General features: G+C 42.8%; 1 protein-coding gene across 6 annotated transcripts in view; it reads right to left on the bottom strand.

Moving 5' to 3' along the window:
• The window catches only part of CDC14B (cell division cycle 14B), a 305,941-nt gene that overhangs the window by 254,105 nt on the left and 33,546 nt on the right, over positions 1 to 18,290 (bottom strand). For all 6 annotated transcript variants that reach the window (XR_010067328.1, XR_010067326.1, XR_010067325.1 and 3 more), the window contains exons 5-7: positions 5,798 to 5,874; positions 4,685 to 4,751; positions 4,049 to 4,111 (exon numbers count right to left, since the gene is read on the bottom strand). Coding sequence is in view for 2 of the 6 variants with exons in the window: in XM_063295221.1 (XP_063151291.1) it covers positions 4,049 to 4,111; positions 4,685 to 4,751; positions 5,798 to 5,874 (207 nt within the window). In the remaining 4 variants the exon portion in view is untranslated. The remainder of the gene's footprint in view (positions 1 to 4,048; positions 4,112 to 4,684; positions 4,752 to 5,797; positions 5,875 to 18,290) is intronic.

Consider the following 18,290-nt stretch of genomic DNA (forward strand, 5'->3'; position numbering starts at 1 on the left):
AGTCTCCATCCCGCAGAGCCAGGCCATAAGTATCCCCACCTCGTAGGACTAAAGCAACAGTAACCTGGGGCCACAGCCCTCAGGCGACTACTGGGTCTACCCCAGCGAGAGGTGGAGTAAGAGACTTTTCTGTTAAATTTGATGGGGATCCGACAAAGTTATCATTCTTTTTGACTAATTCTAAGAGTTAAATGCAAGAATTTGGGGCATGCTTTCCCTCAGAAGAGTCCATAATTAATGCAATTGCCACCAAGTTGAAGGGTCAAGCAGCTGACTGGTATGTCCAGTTACATGACGCTGACTCCCCTGCACTAGATCATTTCAATGACTTCATCTGGGCACTAAAAATGCATTTTGAAGATCCTCTGGCCAAGGCACGAGCCAAGAAAACTTTGAAAGATCTTACCCAGGGCCAAATGTCAGTGGCCAATTATGCTTTGGAGTTCAAAGCACTAGCTGGTAAAATTACTGACTGGTCTGAGTCGACCTCAATAGAGTTTTTTAAAGAGGGACTCAACCGGGATGTCCTGCGCTGGGCATTAGGTCGAGACGACCCCGATTCACTATATGGGTGGATCTGTCTGGCAGGGAAGGCTGAGAACGCCAAGTATACCTTCCTGCAAACCAGAAAGCCTGAGAAAGCACACCCAGCCATGACAGGCCCTTAAAGTACTACAGCGACTGTCCGGCAAAGCCACAGACCCTGGGATGAAGAGAGAGGTCGGCACTACGCTCGAGGTCAGTGTCCTTAGTGCGGGAAGGAGGGCCACCGAGCAGCTGACTGCCTGAAAGCCAGAACCGGAGATTGGGCGGGGAAGCTGCCGGGCAAATCGCCCCCTGCTTTGCAGAAAATGACAGCGCCAAAGGAGCAGCCGACTCTGAAGAATTGATTTATTTTTCAGGAGAATCTGAAGGTGAAATTAAGGAGCCGGTGGGAAACGCCAGCCACCTGCCATGAAGGGCGCCAGCTGGCAGGTGGGGGATAATGGGTGCAAAGGTTCTATGGTGAGTGATGACTGTCCTACTTTGACAGTAAAAGTGAAGATAAGTTCCCACACAAAATCTGCAGAGGTGTGGGCTTTAGTTGACTCTGGGTGTTCCAGGTGTTTAATTCACCCCGACGTGGTTGCCACTTTGGAACTACTGAGTTTCCCTCTTCAGCGCCCTTTGATTTTTACCCAGCTTGGTAAAAAGTGGGGGTGGGGCAACCCATTTCACCAGAACTGTGACAATGCAAATGGGCAGCCACCTTGAGACTTTGAAATTTGTTATAGCCCCAGTTGGCAACCCTCTGGTCATCTTGGGGATGCCCTGGCTGATGTGTCGCAGTCCGTATATAAGTTGGGAACATAGGACTGTGACATTTAAAGATGGGTTTTACCACGATCCTGCTGTGATGGTTGCTACCCGGGCTGGGGTTGGCAAGGTGGAGGTCGACACGCTGCTCCCTGCCTCGCAGCATTTAGACGGCTTGCCCATCCAGTATCAAGAATTTGCGGATGTCTTTGGGGAAATGGAAGCAGATCAGTTACCCCCACACTGGAAAACTGACTGTGCAATTGAATTGGTTCCCAATGCTCAGTTGCCCAAACCTAAAATTTATCCTATGACTCAGAAGGAGCTCGAAGCGCTACGGGACTTCATTGATAAAAATCTGGCGCAGGGATTCATTGAGCCCGCCAATTCTCCGGTTGGGGCTCCTGTTTTATTCAGGGAAAAGAAAGATGGCACGCTATGACTCTGCACCGATTATCGGGGGTTAAATTCTGTCTCAATAATCAACAAGTACCCTCTTCCCCTCATGAAGGACATGTTAGCCCATTTGTCCAAAGGCAAAATCTTTTCAAAGCTAAATCTTCATGAAGCCTATTTTTGCATTCGCATCAAAGCTGGGGATGAGTGGAAAACTGCTTTTAACTGCCCCTTGGGATCATTCCAATACAAGGTTCTCCCTTTTGGGTTGGCAGGGGCACCAGGAGTGTTTATGCAATTAATCAATGAAGTGTTGTATGATCATTTGTTTCAAGGTGTTTTAGTTATCTAGATGATGTTTTGATTTATACTGAAACTGAGGAAGAACACGAATGTCTCCTCAGGCAGGTGTTACGCAAGCTTAGAAATACCAAACTCTATGCTAAACTTTCCAAATGTGAGTTCCACAAAACACAACTTGACTATTTGGGCTATCGAGTGTCTGACCATGGTATAGAAATGGATTCAGCTAAAATCCAGGCGATTTTGAGTTGAGAACATCCCCGTACCCGGAGACAATTACAAAGTTTTCTAGGATTCAGTAATTTTTATAGGCAATTCATCCTGGGGTTTGCTGAAATTGCCCTACCCCTCACTGATTTACTCTGTACTAAGGGTTTGAGTGAAACACGCAAAGTTAAGAACCCTGGGGTGGTTTTGAATTGGACAAATGACTGCCAAACTGCATTTGATAAGCTCAAACTTCTTTTCACTGCTGAACCCATTCTGCAGCATCCTGACCCTGACCGCCCCTTTGTGGTCCAAGTTGATGCCTCTAGAAATCATTTTTGAAATTAATTGGCACTAAAAAGGCGCTCTCCACATTGCAAACGGATGGTTCTACTGAAATTCTGAATGCCACACTAGAACAATTCCTTAGAGCATACATTAACTACCATCAAGACAACTGGGTCGATTTGTTACCTTTTGCTGAAGTTGCTTACAACAACGCTGTTCACCAAAGTACTGGACAAACTCCTTTTCAGGTCGTTTCAGGGTACGAGTTTGTGCCTATTCCTGAACTGCCACAACCCCCCTCCCCAGCATGTTCCGCATCTGATTGGGCTTCTAAGCTGGCCAACTCATGGCCAGTAATACAACAGGCTTTGGCTGACACCCAAGCTGTGTACAAGTCTCATGCTGACAAACACCGCTCTCTCCAAAATGACTTTAAGGTTGGAGATCAAGTTTATTTGTCCACGAAATTTATTAAATCTCCTCAGCCCTCTAAAAAGCTAGCTCCCAAGTTTATTGGTCCTTTTCCTATCATTGATATTGTTAATCCTGTTACTGTTAAGTTGCAACTGTCTCATAATTTGAAGCGCCTTCACCCTGTTTTCCATTGCAGCTTGTTAAAGCCCTTACATTCAACACCCCGTTGGCACCCATTGCCTTCCCCTCTGACTCCTATCATGATTGACGGGCAGCAACACTTCGAGGTGAAGGACATCGTTGACTCCCGAAAGCTTCGTGGCTCCCTGCAGTATCTTGTTTGCTGGAAGCATTTCCCCCATCCTGAATGGGTGCCCGCTCGTCATGTTAATGCTCCTGATTTAGTTAACCGCTTTCATATTGTTTATCCGTTGAAGCCTTCTGCTTGATTTGTTGGGATTTTGTTTTTTGGGGGGGCAGTATGTCATGTTCACTGTTTCAATATATTTTAAACATCGTAACATTTCCCATGCCATGGTGCTGACACGTGTTTCTGTATGGGAGGGAGCTGCTGTGAAACCTTGTACCAAGCTCTGTATGTGGAATCAGGGGAATGGAATGTGTTTGGGTTATTTTCTCTGTTCAAGGACTTTTCCCACAGACCATCAGAAACCGTTAGGAGCACCTGTGGATATGGACTTGAGAAGATTCTAAGGGGGAAGGATTTCGTTTTCACCTAGGGTTTTTAGTTTGAATTTGCCCGCGCTTTTAGCATTCTCAGCTTTCTTTGTGATCCTGCATGCTGTTCTTTAATAAATCAGATATCCTTAAACTTCTGCCTGTGAGTCTGATAATGTTTTAGAATAGGCAATCATTACAAATATATACTTCCAATTTCATCTGGGATTATAGACCACATGCTATCACACATTGGATCTTAGCCAAAAGGTCAAGAAGCCACCTCGCACTATCATGTGGCAGTTTTAAGTGTATCTAAACATCTTTTGGTTACTTACTTCCTCACTCCACTTATTTAGATTTATTAAAAAAAAATCAAGAGTTGTAAGTAATACATGCCAATTTTTATGCAAATGCAGTCTCAACAGTAACTGTATGTAGTTACTAGAAAGGTGATGATACCTACCTCATAATGCTCATATTCATCTACATCAAATGTATTGAAATCAAGGAAACCATACTGCAATGCCTAAAATCCATAAGAGAATGAATTTAACATGTAGAAACCTGGTAGAATAGGTGATAAACATGTTCTTTCCAAATATTTTATTACCAACATCAGCACAGTAACTTCTCTTACTTAAATACTCCTACCAGAGGCCTTCCAAATGAGCTGCACACCAACTTCTGTAGTCTAGCAAGTATGGTAAATTCAAATCCAACACATCCAATCCAAGTTGAGACTTTGAACACTTAAAAAGCATCACATAAAAGCTGTTACTGCTTAAGTGCTATTCAGCTTTACAATGAAGCTTTCATCACAGAAGTTAATGTAGACAGCAGCCAGTCTAACTGGACCATGAAAATCCTGAGGGTCGGAATGCTTGAATAGTATAGAATGGAACTCAGAGGCAGGAAAGGTGACCACAGAAGATTTGAGGGGGTCTTCTTCCATATTCACTCTTGGAACTATCTCAGAATTTGTTTTGACTTATTTCCCTGAATTGCCTAATTTTAAAGATAAAATTTCCTCAGGATTCCAAAAAGTTTAAATAAAGATAGTTTTTATTTATTACATTGACCTGAAATGTATTTTGCTAACCTTATTTATTGCATGGAAACAGTCAAGCAGAGTTAGGTGAAAACTGCAGGTACCAAATGCAGCATCCCTGTAAGGAGTACATAAATGAGTTCAAATTCAGTTTGCAAGACAAAACAGCTGATGTTTATCTTTTGCCTATATTTCTGTATACTCATTTTCACTGCATCAACGTTAAGTGGTTTAGTAAGGACTAAAAGACCACCAGCTGTTCTCCAATTCTTGAGCATCCACTTACTGCTTCTCTGGAATCTTACACTAACCTATTATGCTAGAGTGGGCTTGTAAATAAGGCTGTTAAAATGATAAAATCTGACACATCAAACAGCAATAGCAGTAAAGCAGAGCGCATAATGGGCATAACCTCTATTCAATAAAGTGCAGACCTTTATTAAGGCTGCTGATCCACAAAGAAACAAACTCATTCCAGCAAGATATGGAAGATGGAGAGAAGAAAATGGGTACCATCTATCATCTTGAGAAACAGTTCCATCAGACCTTTCCGTCATCGAAACTCGTTTCATTAGCTGGAGAACAGATTTAATAGCCTTGTAATATTAGGAATCCGTATCTGACTATTCCCCCTTTCCTGTCCAATTCTTTTACCTGTTGAGTTGTATCTTTTAGAGTGTATGTTTGAGAAAAGGGAATTTTTTTATAGATCTGAGTTTAAGCATTATATAAAGTCACTTTGTGTTTGTTTGATATATTTTAAATTTAACATGAGGTGCTAAGAGGGTTGCCAAATAAATCATTATTTTTTTATAGCAATAAGCCAATTGAAATAATGGCTTACATTTTGCTTATTCATTAGGCTAAGCCACAGTTACAAACTGCAATTAGGGGCACTCTGATTATGGTTCTCTCTCTTGTTCTTGGTTCACTTTTTCCCTGCCAAGTTCAACTGCAGCATAAAACTTTAATACATTATATGGATTTCAACTCCCTGAATCCCATGGCTAACACAGCAATTGCTAATACTAGGAGTTGAAGTCCACATATCTCAAAGATGACAAGTTGGAAAACATTGATCTACATATTCCAAAGGGTCAAGGGTTTAGTGCAAAAAATTTTTTTTTTTAAGTAGATATTGTTCAATTGCATGCTTTTATTTACCTGAAAGGAAGATATGACACATTCCCGAATAATAAATGCCTGTACACACTTTCTGGAGATTCTCTCAGGTATATTATCTGTTTCAAGAAAGAAAAGGAAAAACATTCTTATGGCACTTTTAAGGAATTCATGATTAAATTATCTATATTTCTACCCTCTAAACAAGCAAGACACACAGTTGGAGCATAGAACTGGAAGTGCAACATACTGGCCAACATGAGGTCAGTAATAAGGTAACTGAAATTGAACAAAAAGTCATACAAATATGAATACTTTTCAAACTCCATAAAGTCTCACTGTAGGAAATCTACAATTCAAAATTAATTACTTATTCATTTAACATTTGCTTCACAAGCCACAAACATGCTTCAAAAAGCCATTATTTCACACATAAACAAGAACTGTTAAATCAAGGTTTGAAGAAGCACAACAACATTCTGGCACTTAAGCAGCCAGATCCAGGGTTGCAGTTATCCAGTTACTATTAATGCAATCATTTGGGCACTATTTTATATTAATTGTTTTTACCAGTATCTGAATACTCAGAAGAACTGCACCACACTCATCCTATATCATTTTAGCCTGAGTGACACAGAACACCCGCCAATCATAAAAGATTTGATTTCCATTAAGTCTGTCTGTATTGTTTACTTAATAGCACAATAAACAGAAGACTTCTGGCAACACGTTAAAGACTTCATATTGTATTGTGATTACTTAATCACCCCACATCAACCCAGGTATCCATGTCATCCATTTAGCAACTATTAAAAACAAAATAATCAAATTCAGATACCTACTCTGATTGCTAATAAATGAAAGCAAGAAAAAGATAGCTCATCGATTAGCAATTTCTAACAAATTTCAACCCCAATTTTAGGCTAAAAAACATTCTAAAAACTAAGTAATATAAATTTTCTGTCTCCCAAAATGATTGTATTCTCCTAGGAGGTGAAATAAAGGCTAAAATTATAGGTGAAACGTAATTCTATGGCTGCACGTCTTTATTATCCAATTAGCATTCCCAAGACAATATAGCTGTACACAAAGTAATTATCCATTACACAGATTAAAATGGCAGGCCGTGTTTCAAGAACATCCAAATCTTGTTTTGATGAATAGATGCTACACTCTCATGAGCACAACTAGCTATTACCACAAATCTTGAAGGGGAGATTCACAGGCCGTGTTAATTAATGTAATTAATGTAAGAGATCAGCTTCAAGAAAATCTTGTAATTAGAAACTGCATTGAAAAACTATACTGACAATAACTATAAAATGTTAATGTTAGTATTTCGAATATGAGGAAGCTTTATATAAATGTGAAATACTTTGTAGAAACCTGCAAGCAGATCTGCATTCATATAAAATGGGGGTGGGGAATATTTTATAAAATAACACGTAGCATTATTTCTGAACACCAAATTTCAAGAGTAATAGTTTCATTTGACCTCCTGGCTAGGAATTTTGAGGACTAGATTGAGAAGGTTGTCCTAAGATGAAAAGAAAATATACCTTTCATTCCAACCGTATTCTACAGGTGGCCCTCATTTAACGACCACTCATTTAGCAACCATTTGAACTTGTGATGGCGCTGAACAAGTGGTACAGGCAGCCCTCACTTAACAATCATTCGTTTAGTGGTGGTTTGGACTTATGAAGGTTCTGGAAAAACCGATTTACGACCGGTCCTCACACTTACGACTGTTGCAGTGTCCCCGCAGTCACATGATCACGATTTGGGTACTTGGCAACCAGTTCACATTTATGACCGTCACAGTATCCTGTGGTCATGTGATCACCATTTTCAACCTTCTTGGCTGCCTTCTGGCAAGCAAAATCAATGGGGAGCCACATGATTCACTTAACGACCACGTGGTTCACTTAATGCTCATGGTGGTTTGCTTAATGGCTGCCGCAAAAAGGTCTTAAAATCAGGTTGGATTCACGTGACTTCACTTAGCAACCAAAATTCTGATCCCAATTGTGGACATTAAGCAAGGACTACCTGTGATTATGATCAGTCCTTGAAATTCTGGCTGTCGCAGAACCCCTGTGGTCATGTGATCGCAATCCAGATGCTCGGCAACTGGGCCAGATTTCTGACTGTCACAGCATCCCATGATCACACGATCACGATTTGCAACCTTCCCTGCTGGCTTCCCACAAGCAAAGTCAATGGGGAAGCTGGCATGAAGTCAGAAGTCGCAATCACATGAGTCCTCGCTTAACAATGGTAACCAGGGACTGCCACTGCTAAGTGACACGGTCACATGATGTTGTGCTGTATGACCGCATTGCTTAGTGACAGAATTTCCGGTCCCAATTACTGTGGTGTATCTCCGACCACACCCAAAGCTATTTGGAAACCCTTTTGCCGATTTTGTTAAGTAAGTTAAAATGAATGGTTTTAATGTCAGATGCGGCAGGAGCATAGATGAGGAAGAATTAGTGTGGTGCGGTGGTTAAAATGCTGCACAGGGAATGGGAAAACAACCTCATCCGGAGAAGCTCAGTGGATGACTTTGACCAGCCACGCTCCTTGGCCTATCCTACCCATAAGGGAAAAAGGAGCAGGGAGCACAACGTACTTCACTTGAATTGTTGAAAAAAAAGTGGTATTTAAATCTAATGAAAAAAATTAGGTAATTTCTGAGACAGTGGTTTTTATAATTGCCTTCTTACCCCTCGAAGTAGGTGCATTGCAACACATTCTACAGGACTTATACACAGCCTTTAATTTATTGTATAGTGCTTAAGACAGCATTCAGTTCTTTTCAGACTTCAGAATGCTGTATTTTTCGTAAGAAATATCACAACATGCAAGGTTGCATGAAATATGATTTTCACACTGATGGTCTTTCTACAGCACATAACTCCTATGCTCCACAGCAAATCTGAGTGATCTGTATGCAGGAAGACTGTGAATGCACATACTCATATATTCCAGGCTGTAATGGAATTGTTTGCTGTTCCTTTTCCTGCCAGGCGCAAAACAGACAAAGATGCTGCTCAATCCTGCTGTATTTACCATGCTGGATAAATGCAATTAACTTGCAAAATGCAGTCTTATGCTTCCTCTCCCTAGAGACAAGCAAAGCTGTACCAAGCGGTACTATATTCTCCACTTAGGCAAACACAATGGATGCAATTAAGGAAAATTTGTTCCCTGGACTCTACTTTTAAAAAACAGTTAACTACTTTTAAACACAGAGAAGGAGAAAGGCAGCAAGTAAAAAACTCTTATCTTGGTTCTGTAAGGAGGATTATAGTTTCTGAGAGGAAGACAGAGGACTGTTAAGAAAATATGAGAGAATAGTATAGTATATACAGGTAGTCCTTGAGTTACGACTGCAATTGGGACTGGGATTGCTGGCACTAAGAAATGCAGTCATAAAGTGCGATGTCACATCATCGAAGAGGGGTGAGGGAGGCCCTGGGAGCCCCGGTGCAGGCCGCACGCAAGTTGGGAGAAGGGGGTGCTGCGGTGTGACGTGAGTGGTGCGAGCTCAGGTAGGCTGGGGAAAGACGGCATGGGGTGTGTGCATGTGTCTGTGCAAGAGCAGGGAGGCCAGGGAAAGAGGGTGCAGGGTGCATGTGTGTGAGTGCAGGAAGGCCAGGAAAGAGGGCACAAAATGCATGTTAGCGAAGGGGGAAGGAAGGTGTGGTGTGTGCGAGTGAAGAAAGGCCACGGGGGGCTTACCCAAGCGACTTGTGACCTTTCCTGCCAGCTTCCCCACTGACTTTGCTTGTGGGAAGCCAGCAGCGAAGGTCGCAAATGGCGATCACGTGACCGTAGGATGCTGCAACTGGTCGTAAGTCCAAGCTGGTTGCCAAGTGCCCGAATTTTGTTCATGTGACTGCAGGGCCATTGCAACGGCAGGAACTTTGAGGACCAGTTGTAAGTCCCTTCATTCAGCACCGTCGTAACTTAGAACGGTTGCTGAACAAATGGTTGTAACTCGAGTACTACCTGTAAATTAAGAAAGCCATGTATTATAGCTGAAAAACCCTTGCATTTCAGTAATTTCTTTGAAATGCTTTATATTTTTTTAAAAATAGTGTTTAATATTCTTTTAAAAGTTTACTGAATATAAGCAAAACTAACATTTACTATGAAGAAGATATTTCATCCCAATTTGTATTACACATGATACAGTCTCCTTCCCAGATACTAATTAGTCCAACCATATTTAATTCTAACAAAGTTTTAGCAATGGATTCCACCAGATTAATTACTGATGATCATTAACTGTTACACAGCTTTTTTTTTCACAGCTAGGTGTAAGCAATACAAATCTTCAGAACAAGTTTTTCATTAACAGCACTGGATGGATTAACCTGCAACACAAATCTCTCTATATATATATTCACAATTCTCCTTGAGTGATGTCAAGAAACAGAATCCTTATTTTCTTCTGACATTTATTCAGAGATTCAGCATAGGCACAATGAGAGCTGGCTGCAATCATGTTAAAAAAAAATTAAGAACAGGTCATGGATTTCATTTTCTCTTCCCCAACCTAGGAGTGAATTCTTCCAGTTCAATTACTTTTAATATTGATGGAGATGTAATACTGAATTATTGTGAGGGAAGGATCTTGAACTCAAATGAAGGAAGTAAGTAAGCACCCTTAATCAGGTTAACAGTTGAGTAACAGTTTGTCTGCAGCATCCAAAGTGGTGTATTTATAGAACATATGTAAATCTCTGTTATTCATATTCTGGTTGAAAACATGCAATGAAGTTGAATTAAAGTTAAAACAGCTGGCCTGAAGTGTGGGAGAGAGGAAGACCTGTAAAGTTAAGCACATTTTTAGGAAAGCAGAAATCAAGACCTGCTGGTCTTAGGACAGTTTAAGTCTCCAGCAGTTTACTTTTTTTTATATTTAAAAAGCATCTTTTCATAAGTTTATAAAAAAAGAAAAAAAAGAGGCTATCCCTACAAAATCACAATCCTAAGCCAGTGAACAAACATACTGTAACTTACCAATTAACAATACAAAATTAAAGACAACAGAAATTTCTTAAAACCATGTACAGTGGAAAGTAAATCTTGACATCTAATATAGGATAAAGACAAGGCAATATATCATCCCTTGGAAAAATACACACAAGAGTATTGTATGAAATACACACTCAGAGAGAAAGAGAACATTATAAGAAGCAAAAGAAAAATACCAGCAGCCACATAAAACTTGAAAAACACATTTTTTAAAAAAAATAAAATAGATGCCTATGAAAACCTACACACTGAACATGAAACATACTTTTGGCATTACTTTTTATGCATAAACCTAGAAATTAAAACCGATTTTAATGGCATATATTTAATTTCATCTAGTTTCAAACTACTAATGGGAAAGAAGTTAAATATTTGAAAGCTACATCAGAGATGATGTTTCTGCTTCAACAGCGCCATCTAAAACAGGGTTACAACTAGAAATGGTGAAACCTAGGAAGGATTTTTGGGAAAAAAAAGGGGGGGGAGCACAAGAGGTCAAGGAAACTGCTTACCCTGAAGGAAGAAGATGAGAAAATAAAGTACACAGAGATGAGTCCTGGAGAAGATCACCTGAATTACAGCAATTCTTAGGGGTAGCACCCAAGAACGGTTGCCCTCCAAACATAATTAGTGCCAAGCCTGAGAAAAAGAAACACTGTTACTAAGTTAATGCAGGGTCGGGAAGGAAGAAGTGAGATGGAGGCAGAAGGCAAAGAAAGAGGAGGAGGACAAGACATACAGAAGCTATTTCTAAATTAAGACACATAAAGGGAGACAGAAGAAAGGACATTCTCTGTTAATCCTTGTAATATTAGTAGTCTGAAAGCACCTACTGCAGAAGTTTAGTGTGATAATTTGAAGAATTTTAAGTTTCTTCCCACACAGTGCTTCCTTTTAAGACAAAATTGGCATATTAATGTTTAGTTAAGCAAAACAAAACTCATGAAATCTTATTTCTAACTGCAACTTCTATTCATTTCCTCAAAATTTCCTATATGCCTTTCCAGCAGCGCAACTTTATACATTCTAAGTATTTCAATACAGCTCCGTATATAAGAAATGTCAATGTTATACATGTTAGCAGATCGCTAGGAAAGCCTTTGGCCCAGGAGAGATCAGAAAAGTCACACACCAGGCATTTCTATAAAAATAATTTTATTTACAGAAAGCAAACGTATTTACAGGCTCTCAGTGAGAGCTGCTTAACTCTCTACATGCCTACACAGAAGGGAAACTGAAACTAAAACAAGTCCAGGCAAGTTCCTCCCTTAGGCAATGCAACCATTAACACGTGAAAAGGGGACAATTAAATTCAACCTCTTCACCCAGCCAAAATGATTAGTTACCATAGTAACCTTAATCTGTAGTAGAAAACATATTAACACTCCTTTTTATACTACAGAATAAGATGCAAACCAATTTGCTTTGTTAACTCTTTGTGTCTTGATACAGCAAGAGGTTTGGTTAAAATATCAGCAATCATGTCTTTTGATTCACAATATTTCAACATTATTTCTCCTTTGCTTATCATATCTGATATATTGATATCTAATATCAATATGTTTTGTCCTATTTTTGCAGGCTTCAGATTTTGCCATAGCAATGCAAGCTTGATTATCCTCATAAACAGTTATAGGCTGGTTCACTTCCATGCCTATGTCTTTTAACAAGTGTTTAAACCATATAACCTCATTACAGGTTTGTGTTAGAGAATAAAACTCTGCTTCTGCAGTGGAAAGAGCAACAACTGTTTGCTTTCTAGAATGCCAGCCTAAGCTAGACCCAGCAAATTGAATTAAAATCCCAGAAGTGGATTTCCTGTCACTGACATCTGCTCCCCAGTCAGAATCGGCAAAAGCCTGCAATTTCTCTGTTCCAGAGGCATTTGGCTTCAGACAATAATTCTTTGTTCCTTGCAAATACCTCATTAACCTCTTCAATGCTGCTTTTCCAGTAGATGTAGGCTTCTCTACCTGTCTACTTAAAATGGCCACAGAATTTGAGATATCTGGATGAGAGTGAGTTGCAATGTACAGTAAACTTCCAATTGCAGATCTATTTTTCTCTGTCTCAATTGTTTCTCCTATATCTTTCTGAAAATCTGTTATCATTGGAGTAGAGACTGGTTTACAGTCTTGCATATTAAAATCCTCTAGGAGCTTTTGAATTTTACTACGTTGGTTGAACAGAAAGCTACCATCCTTCTCTGTGACGAACCTGACTCCATTACTGCACAGCTAGATTGCACGTCTCTCACGTAGCCTCAGAATGCTGTATATTCCCTTATAAGGGCATGACTTGTATTTCCCTATTCTCTTTGTACTCACTTCCCCGCCCTAATAGAACTGCTGAATAAAAGGAGGTGGGGGCGTGGCACGAGGGAGGCAGTACCAGCAACCTCCTGAGATGTAGCGTCTCTCACCACAAAAGAATCCTGTGCCTACCGTTGCTTTTTCGACCTCACCCTTGCGAGGGAATCGTTGGCTCATTCCCCCCCAGGGAATCCCATAGACCGAAGGGCGAAGGACTGGTCGCGCGACGCGACAACTGGGGGCTCGTCCGGGATCCCTTCGGTCTCACGGTGTGATCTCTGTCTAGAGGTGCACTGCCTTCACTCTCGTTACTACGCACCTGGAAAAGGCTCTGCAATCGTAAGTAATGGGCTCCCCACTCTCCAAAGTTTCGTCAGTTCATAGGGACGAACTTTATGATTTAGTGAAGAAGGCTAACTCTTGTCAAAAGGCTAACGGTACGACCATCTTTCCCATTTCAAAAAAATCGGTGACTCAACTCCTACTGTACATGGAGAGACACTGCCCTGTCTATCCTTCAGAAGGGTCGCTCAAAGCATCCACTTGGGAAAGGATAGGAAAATATTTTCATGATACCCCACGAGCACCCGTGCCTATTCTGACTGCCTGGAAGGCTGTCATGGCGGCCATCAACACTCTTTACCCTCCCCCGTCTTCCCCGGAGACTTGCCCTTCTCCTCCCGACCCAAAAACCCCACCCCCTCTTGCCGCCCATCTCGATGCTGTCTCACCACCACCCCCTCCATACCCAGCCGTTCCTCCTCCCCCTTCAGCTCCAACGCCCGATTCCCCTCAACACCGCCCCCTCGGAGGCGCCATCACTGAACTCCTCTCCTCCCCCCTCTCATTGGAAATGGAGAGTCCCTCTGCCTTTCCCATGACCATCGGCCTAGGGGCGGCGGGAGGAAATTTGTATAACAATATTGAACTTAAAGTCTTGAAACAAATCAAAGATGCTGTAACCACCTATGGCTTGCACTCTCCTTTTACTAGGGGAGTTTTAGACACTTTAGTTACTGCTAACACTGTTATGTTATTGTATGATTGGAAGATGCTTTTTTCTATGCTTATGACCCCGGCGCAATACGTTGTGTGGCAATCTGAATACGACAAAGGGGTGGAAGTAGAAATTAGAAGAGGTCTTCCCGCAGGGGTGACCGCAAATCAATTATTAGGAAAGGGACAATTCGCAACCTTAGTCCAGCAACAGAACTCCCCCCGTCGTAGTTTTGCTATCATTCACATGTGCGCCATGAATGCTCTCAAAAGAGTGGATGATTCCGACTCTCAATCCACCCAAACGTTTCTGAAAATAATGCAAGAACCAAATGAACCATATGCTTCCTTCATAAGTCGCCTTCAGATTGCTTTAGACCGACAAATTGATAATGCCACGGCTAAACAAGAGCTGCTAATGAAACTTGCTTTCTCTAACGCTAATCATGACTGCCAGACCATTCTGCAACCCGCAGTCAATCAACCGGGTGTAAAACTTGCAGACTTCCTGCAACTCTGCAGAATCGTTGGTACCACCTCTCATAAAGTGAGCGCTCTCGCTGCCGCCATTACCAACTCGCTGCCTTCTACTAACCCCTCCCCTCAGCTCCATTCCCCGGAAGCCCTCGCAGTCACTCGTCATGGAAATTGCTTCAATTGTGGGAAGCCGGGTCACTTTAAGAATCAATGCCGTGCACCCGGGGGAGGTGGGGCGCCCCCTCCCACTCAAAGGGGGCCGCCCCCCCCTTCCAAACCTAAAACTCCTTGTCCCAGGTGCCGTAAAGGCTACCATTGGGCCTCGCAGTGTCGCAACAACTCCTCCCTTCACCAGCCTTCGGAAAACTAGATCGGGGGTTGTCAGCTAACCCCGCCCCAAAGGCTGAATTACCCATCACCAGCTTCCCTGTGGAGTTGGCAGAGGATCTTTTGTATGACGATCCGGGGGCTGTCCTTTCCCTTCCTCTCGTTGTCACGCTGAATAAACCCCTTCCTCCTCTTACCCCTGCTTTGCTCATTCCCAACTCCTCGCTCACGCTTGAGGGAATGGTTGCTGCTCCCTATTTGTATGACTCATCAGATTTGACACAAATTGCTCTGGCAGGAGTGGGAGATAGGTGCTTTTCCTTAGATAAAGGAACAGTTGTCGCCACGCTCATACTTCTCCCCTCTCCTGATATGCCATCATTGTTTGCCTTGCAGCAACCAGTCCAAACCTCTAAACCCACCCTCCTTGTCACACTAAATGGTCGCTCTTTCGAAGGCTTGATTGACACCGGCGCCGACGTCTCTGTCATTCGTTCCGCTGAATGGCCCTCCTCCTGGCCTATCGCCGAAGCCTCCTCGGTGCAAGGAGTAGGCGGAGCACAGGCCGCTAAGGTCAGCTCTCATTGGCTTTCTGCTGTGACTGCTCATTCTAATATTATAGCTTATCTAAAGCCTTATATCTTGCCTTTGCACTGTAACCTATGGGGCCGTGACTTGCTTTCACAGTTCCACGCTTTTATTCAACTTCCCTAATGGCTTTGCAGGACCCTTTAGGGTCTCTCTCTCTCTCTCTCAAAACCTCTGTGCCGGTATGGGTTGATCAATGGCCACTCACCAAAGAGAAACTGGACGCCTTACATATCCTGGTCCAGCAGCAGTTAATTGAAGGCCATATCGAAACCTCCACCAGCCCATACAATACTCCGGTATTTGTCATCAAAAAGAAGTCTGGCAAATGGCGCCTCCTACAGGATCTTAGGGCTATCAACACCATCCTTCAGCCCATGGGACCTTTGCAGTGTGGACTTCCCAACCCCAACTTGATTCCGGAAGGGCACGACCTCATTGTAATAGACCTCAAGGATTGTTTTTTTTCCATACCTTTGGCACAAAAGGACAGAATTATTTTCGCATTTACGGTACCGGAGCTCAACAATTCAAAGCCTACTGCTCGGTACCAGTGGAAGGTCCTCCCACAAGGCATGTTGAACTCACCCACAATGTGCCAATTTTTTGTCGATAAAGCATTGCAACCCTATAGATCCCAATTTCCGCATTTTCTTGTGTATCATTATATGGATGACATTTTAGTCGCTGCTGAGGGCCCGAAAGGGACGGTTCAAAAAACTTTTCCTATTCTTTTAGCCACCCTAGCAACGGCAGGGTTGCACGTTGCACCAGAAAAGGTCCAGTCTCGTTATCCAATGCAATATCTAGGCCACAAGGTTTTAGCCTCCACGGCTGCCCCACTTCTACCTATGCTCACGCTTCCCCAGCCGACCACCTTGGTCCAATTACAACAATGTCTGGGGGTCATTAACTGGGCCCGCGCATACCTCGCTTTAACCACACCCATGTTATCACCTTTATTCCAAGCGTTAATGGGTTTGACAAATCCAGCTGACAAGGTGTACCTTACAGAACAACAATTGCATGCCCTACAACAGGTTAATGCCGCCCTTACGACCCAATGGGTGGACCGTGCGCTCACTGACAAACCACCCTCTCTTGCCATTCTTTCAACACATCAATTATTAACTGCCATCATTGTCCAAACGTCTGATAAAAAACATCTACATATTTTAGAATGGCTACACTTGCCACACACACCTAAGACATCCATCATCACCAGAGCAGCACAAATGGCCTCTCTTGTTGAGAAAGGCCGGAAGAGGATTAGAGCCCTAATGGGACTGGATATTTCCACCCTGTACATTCCCCTTAAGATTACTCAATGGGAACCCCTCCTACAAAACTCCACTGCATTGCAGGATGCCTTGGAGGACTGGTGTGGCCAGGTGTCATGCCATCTTCCCCCTGATCCTCGATTGCAACTGTTGCGAACAGTACCCTTTACACTAACCTCGCCGTTCGTTCAGCAGCCACTCAAGGAAGCCCTCACTGTTTTTACAGACGGCTCCAAAACCATAGGGGCTTGTACATGGCAAAATAATTGCAAATGGCATAAACGCCTAACAGCCCCACAAGCATCTGCCCAACAGGCTGAGTTAGCCGCTTTTTTGTTAGCCTTGTCTCTTTTCCCAGAACAGCCTTTGAATGTTATATTAGATAGTATGTATGTCACTCAAATGGCTGTGGCCATGTTTGATGCATATATTTCCCCTGTTACCCCCCCCTCTCTTATGACGCTTTTTTTGCAGCTTCAAACTCTCCTGAAGGACAGAACATCCCCTTTGTTTGTAGCGCATATTAGAAGCCACCAACAGCTACCCGGTTTCCTGTCCGAAGGCAACCACATGGCAGATGAGGCTTGCAAAATTATGGCCTCTTCCCCTCTTCCTCCGCAGCTTTTAGCAGGGGACAGCCATGCTTATTTCCACCAAAATAAAAAAGCCTTGGTGCGCCAATTTGGCATTACATATCAAGAAGCTACCGCCATTCTTCAACAATGTCCAACCTGCAGTTTGCAGGCAAAGTGCATCCCTGAGGGAGTTAATCCCAGGGGTGTCCAAGCTTGTGACACATGGCAGATGGATGTCACTCATTATCCCTCTTTTGCACCTTGGAAGTATATCCATGTATCTGTGGATACTTATTCGGGATTCATCCTGGCAACTTTGCAAAGAGGAGAAGCCACGAAAAACGTAATCAATCATTGTATTCGCACTTTCGTCACATCGGGATGTCCCAAAACTTTGAAAACTGACAATGGCCCTGCTTACGTCAGCACTCCCTTTGCTGAGTTTTGCCGTAAGTGGTCCATTACCCACAGATTCGGTATACCATTCAACAGCCAAGGTCAGGCTATTGTGGAAAGGGCTAACCAGACCCTAAAGAATGCCCTTGATCGGCAAACGGGGAAAAAGGCCTTAGGCCCCCCGAGCCTCCCGATGTTACAAAATATCCTTAATCTCACCTTGTTTACCTTGAATTTCCTTAATCTTACCGGTACCCCCCCTGCTACGGCCGCATCTCGACACTTTTCTAAGCCAGTAGTTCCCTCTTCCCGTCCCCTTGTTTATTTTAGGCAACTGCCCAGCCCTGAGTGGAAAGGCCCTGCGCAACTCGTCACCTGGGGAAAAGGCTACGCTGCTGTGCAACTTCCTGATCGAGTGCTCTGGGTTCCTGCTCGCTGTATCCGGCCATATCATGGGCAGCCTCCTGACAAGCACCTCCTTGATCCTCCTTCTCTGTTATTTCTCTTCCACCTCTGCTCCCCTCACAACGAACCC

Source organism: Candoia aspera, chromosome 2 (genome assembly GCF_035149785.1).
Source record: "Candoia aspera isolate rCanAsp1 chromosome 2, rCanAsp1.hap2, whole genome shotgun sequence".
In the NCBI taxonomy this organism is placed as follows: domain Eukaryota; kingdom Metazoa; phylum Chordata; class Lepidosauria; order Squamata; family Boidae; genus Candoia; species Candoia aspera.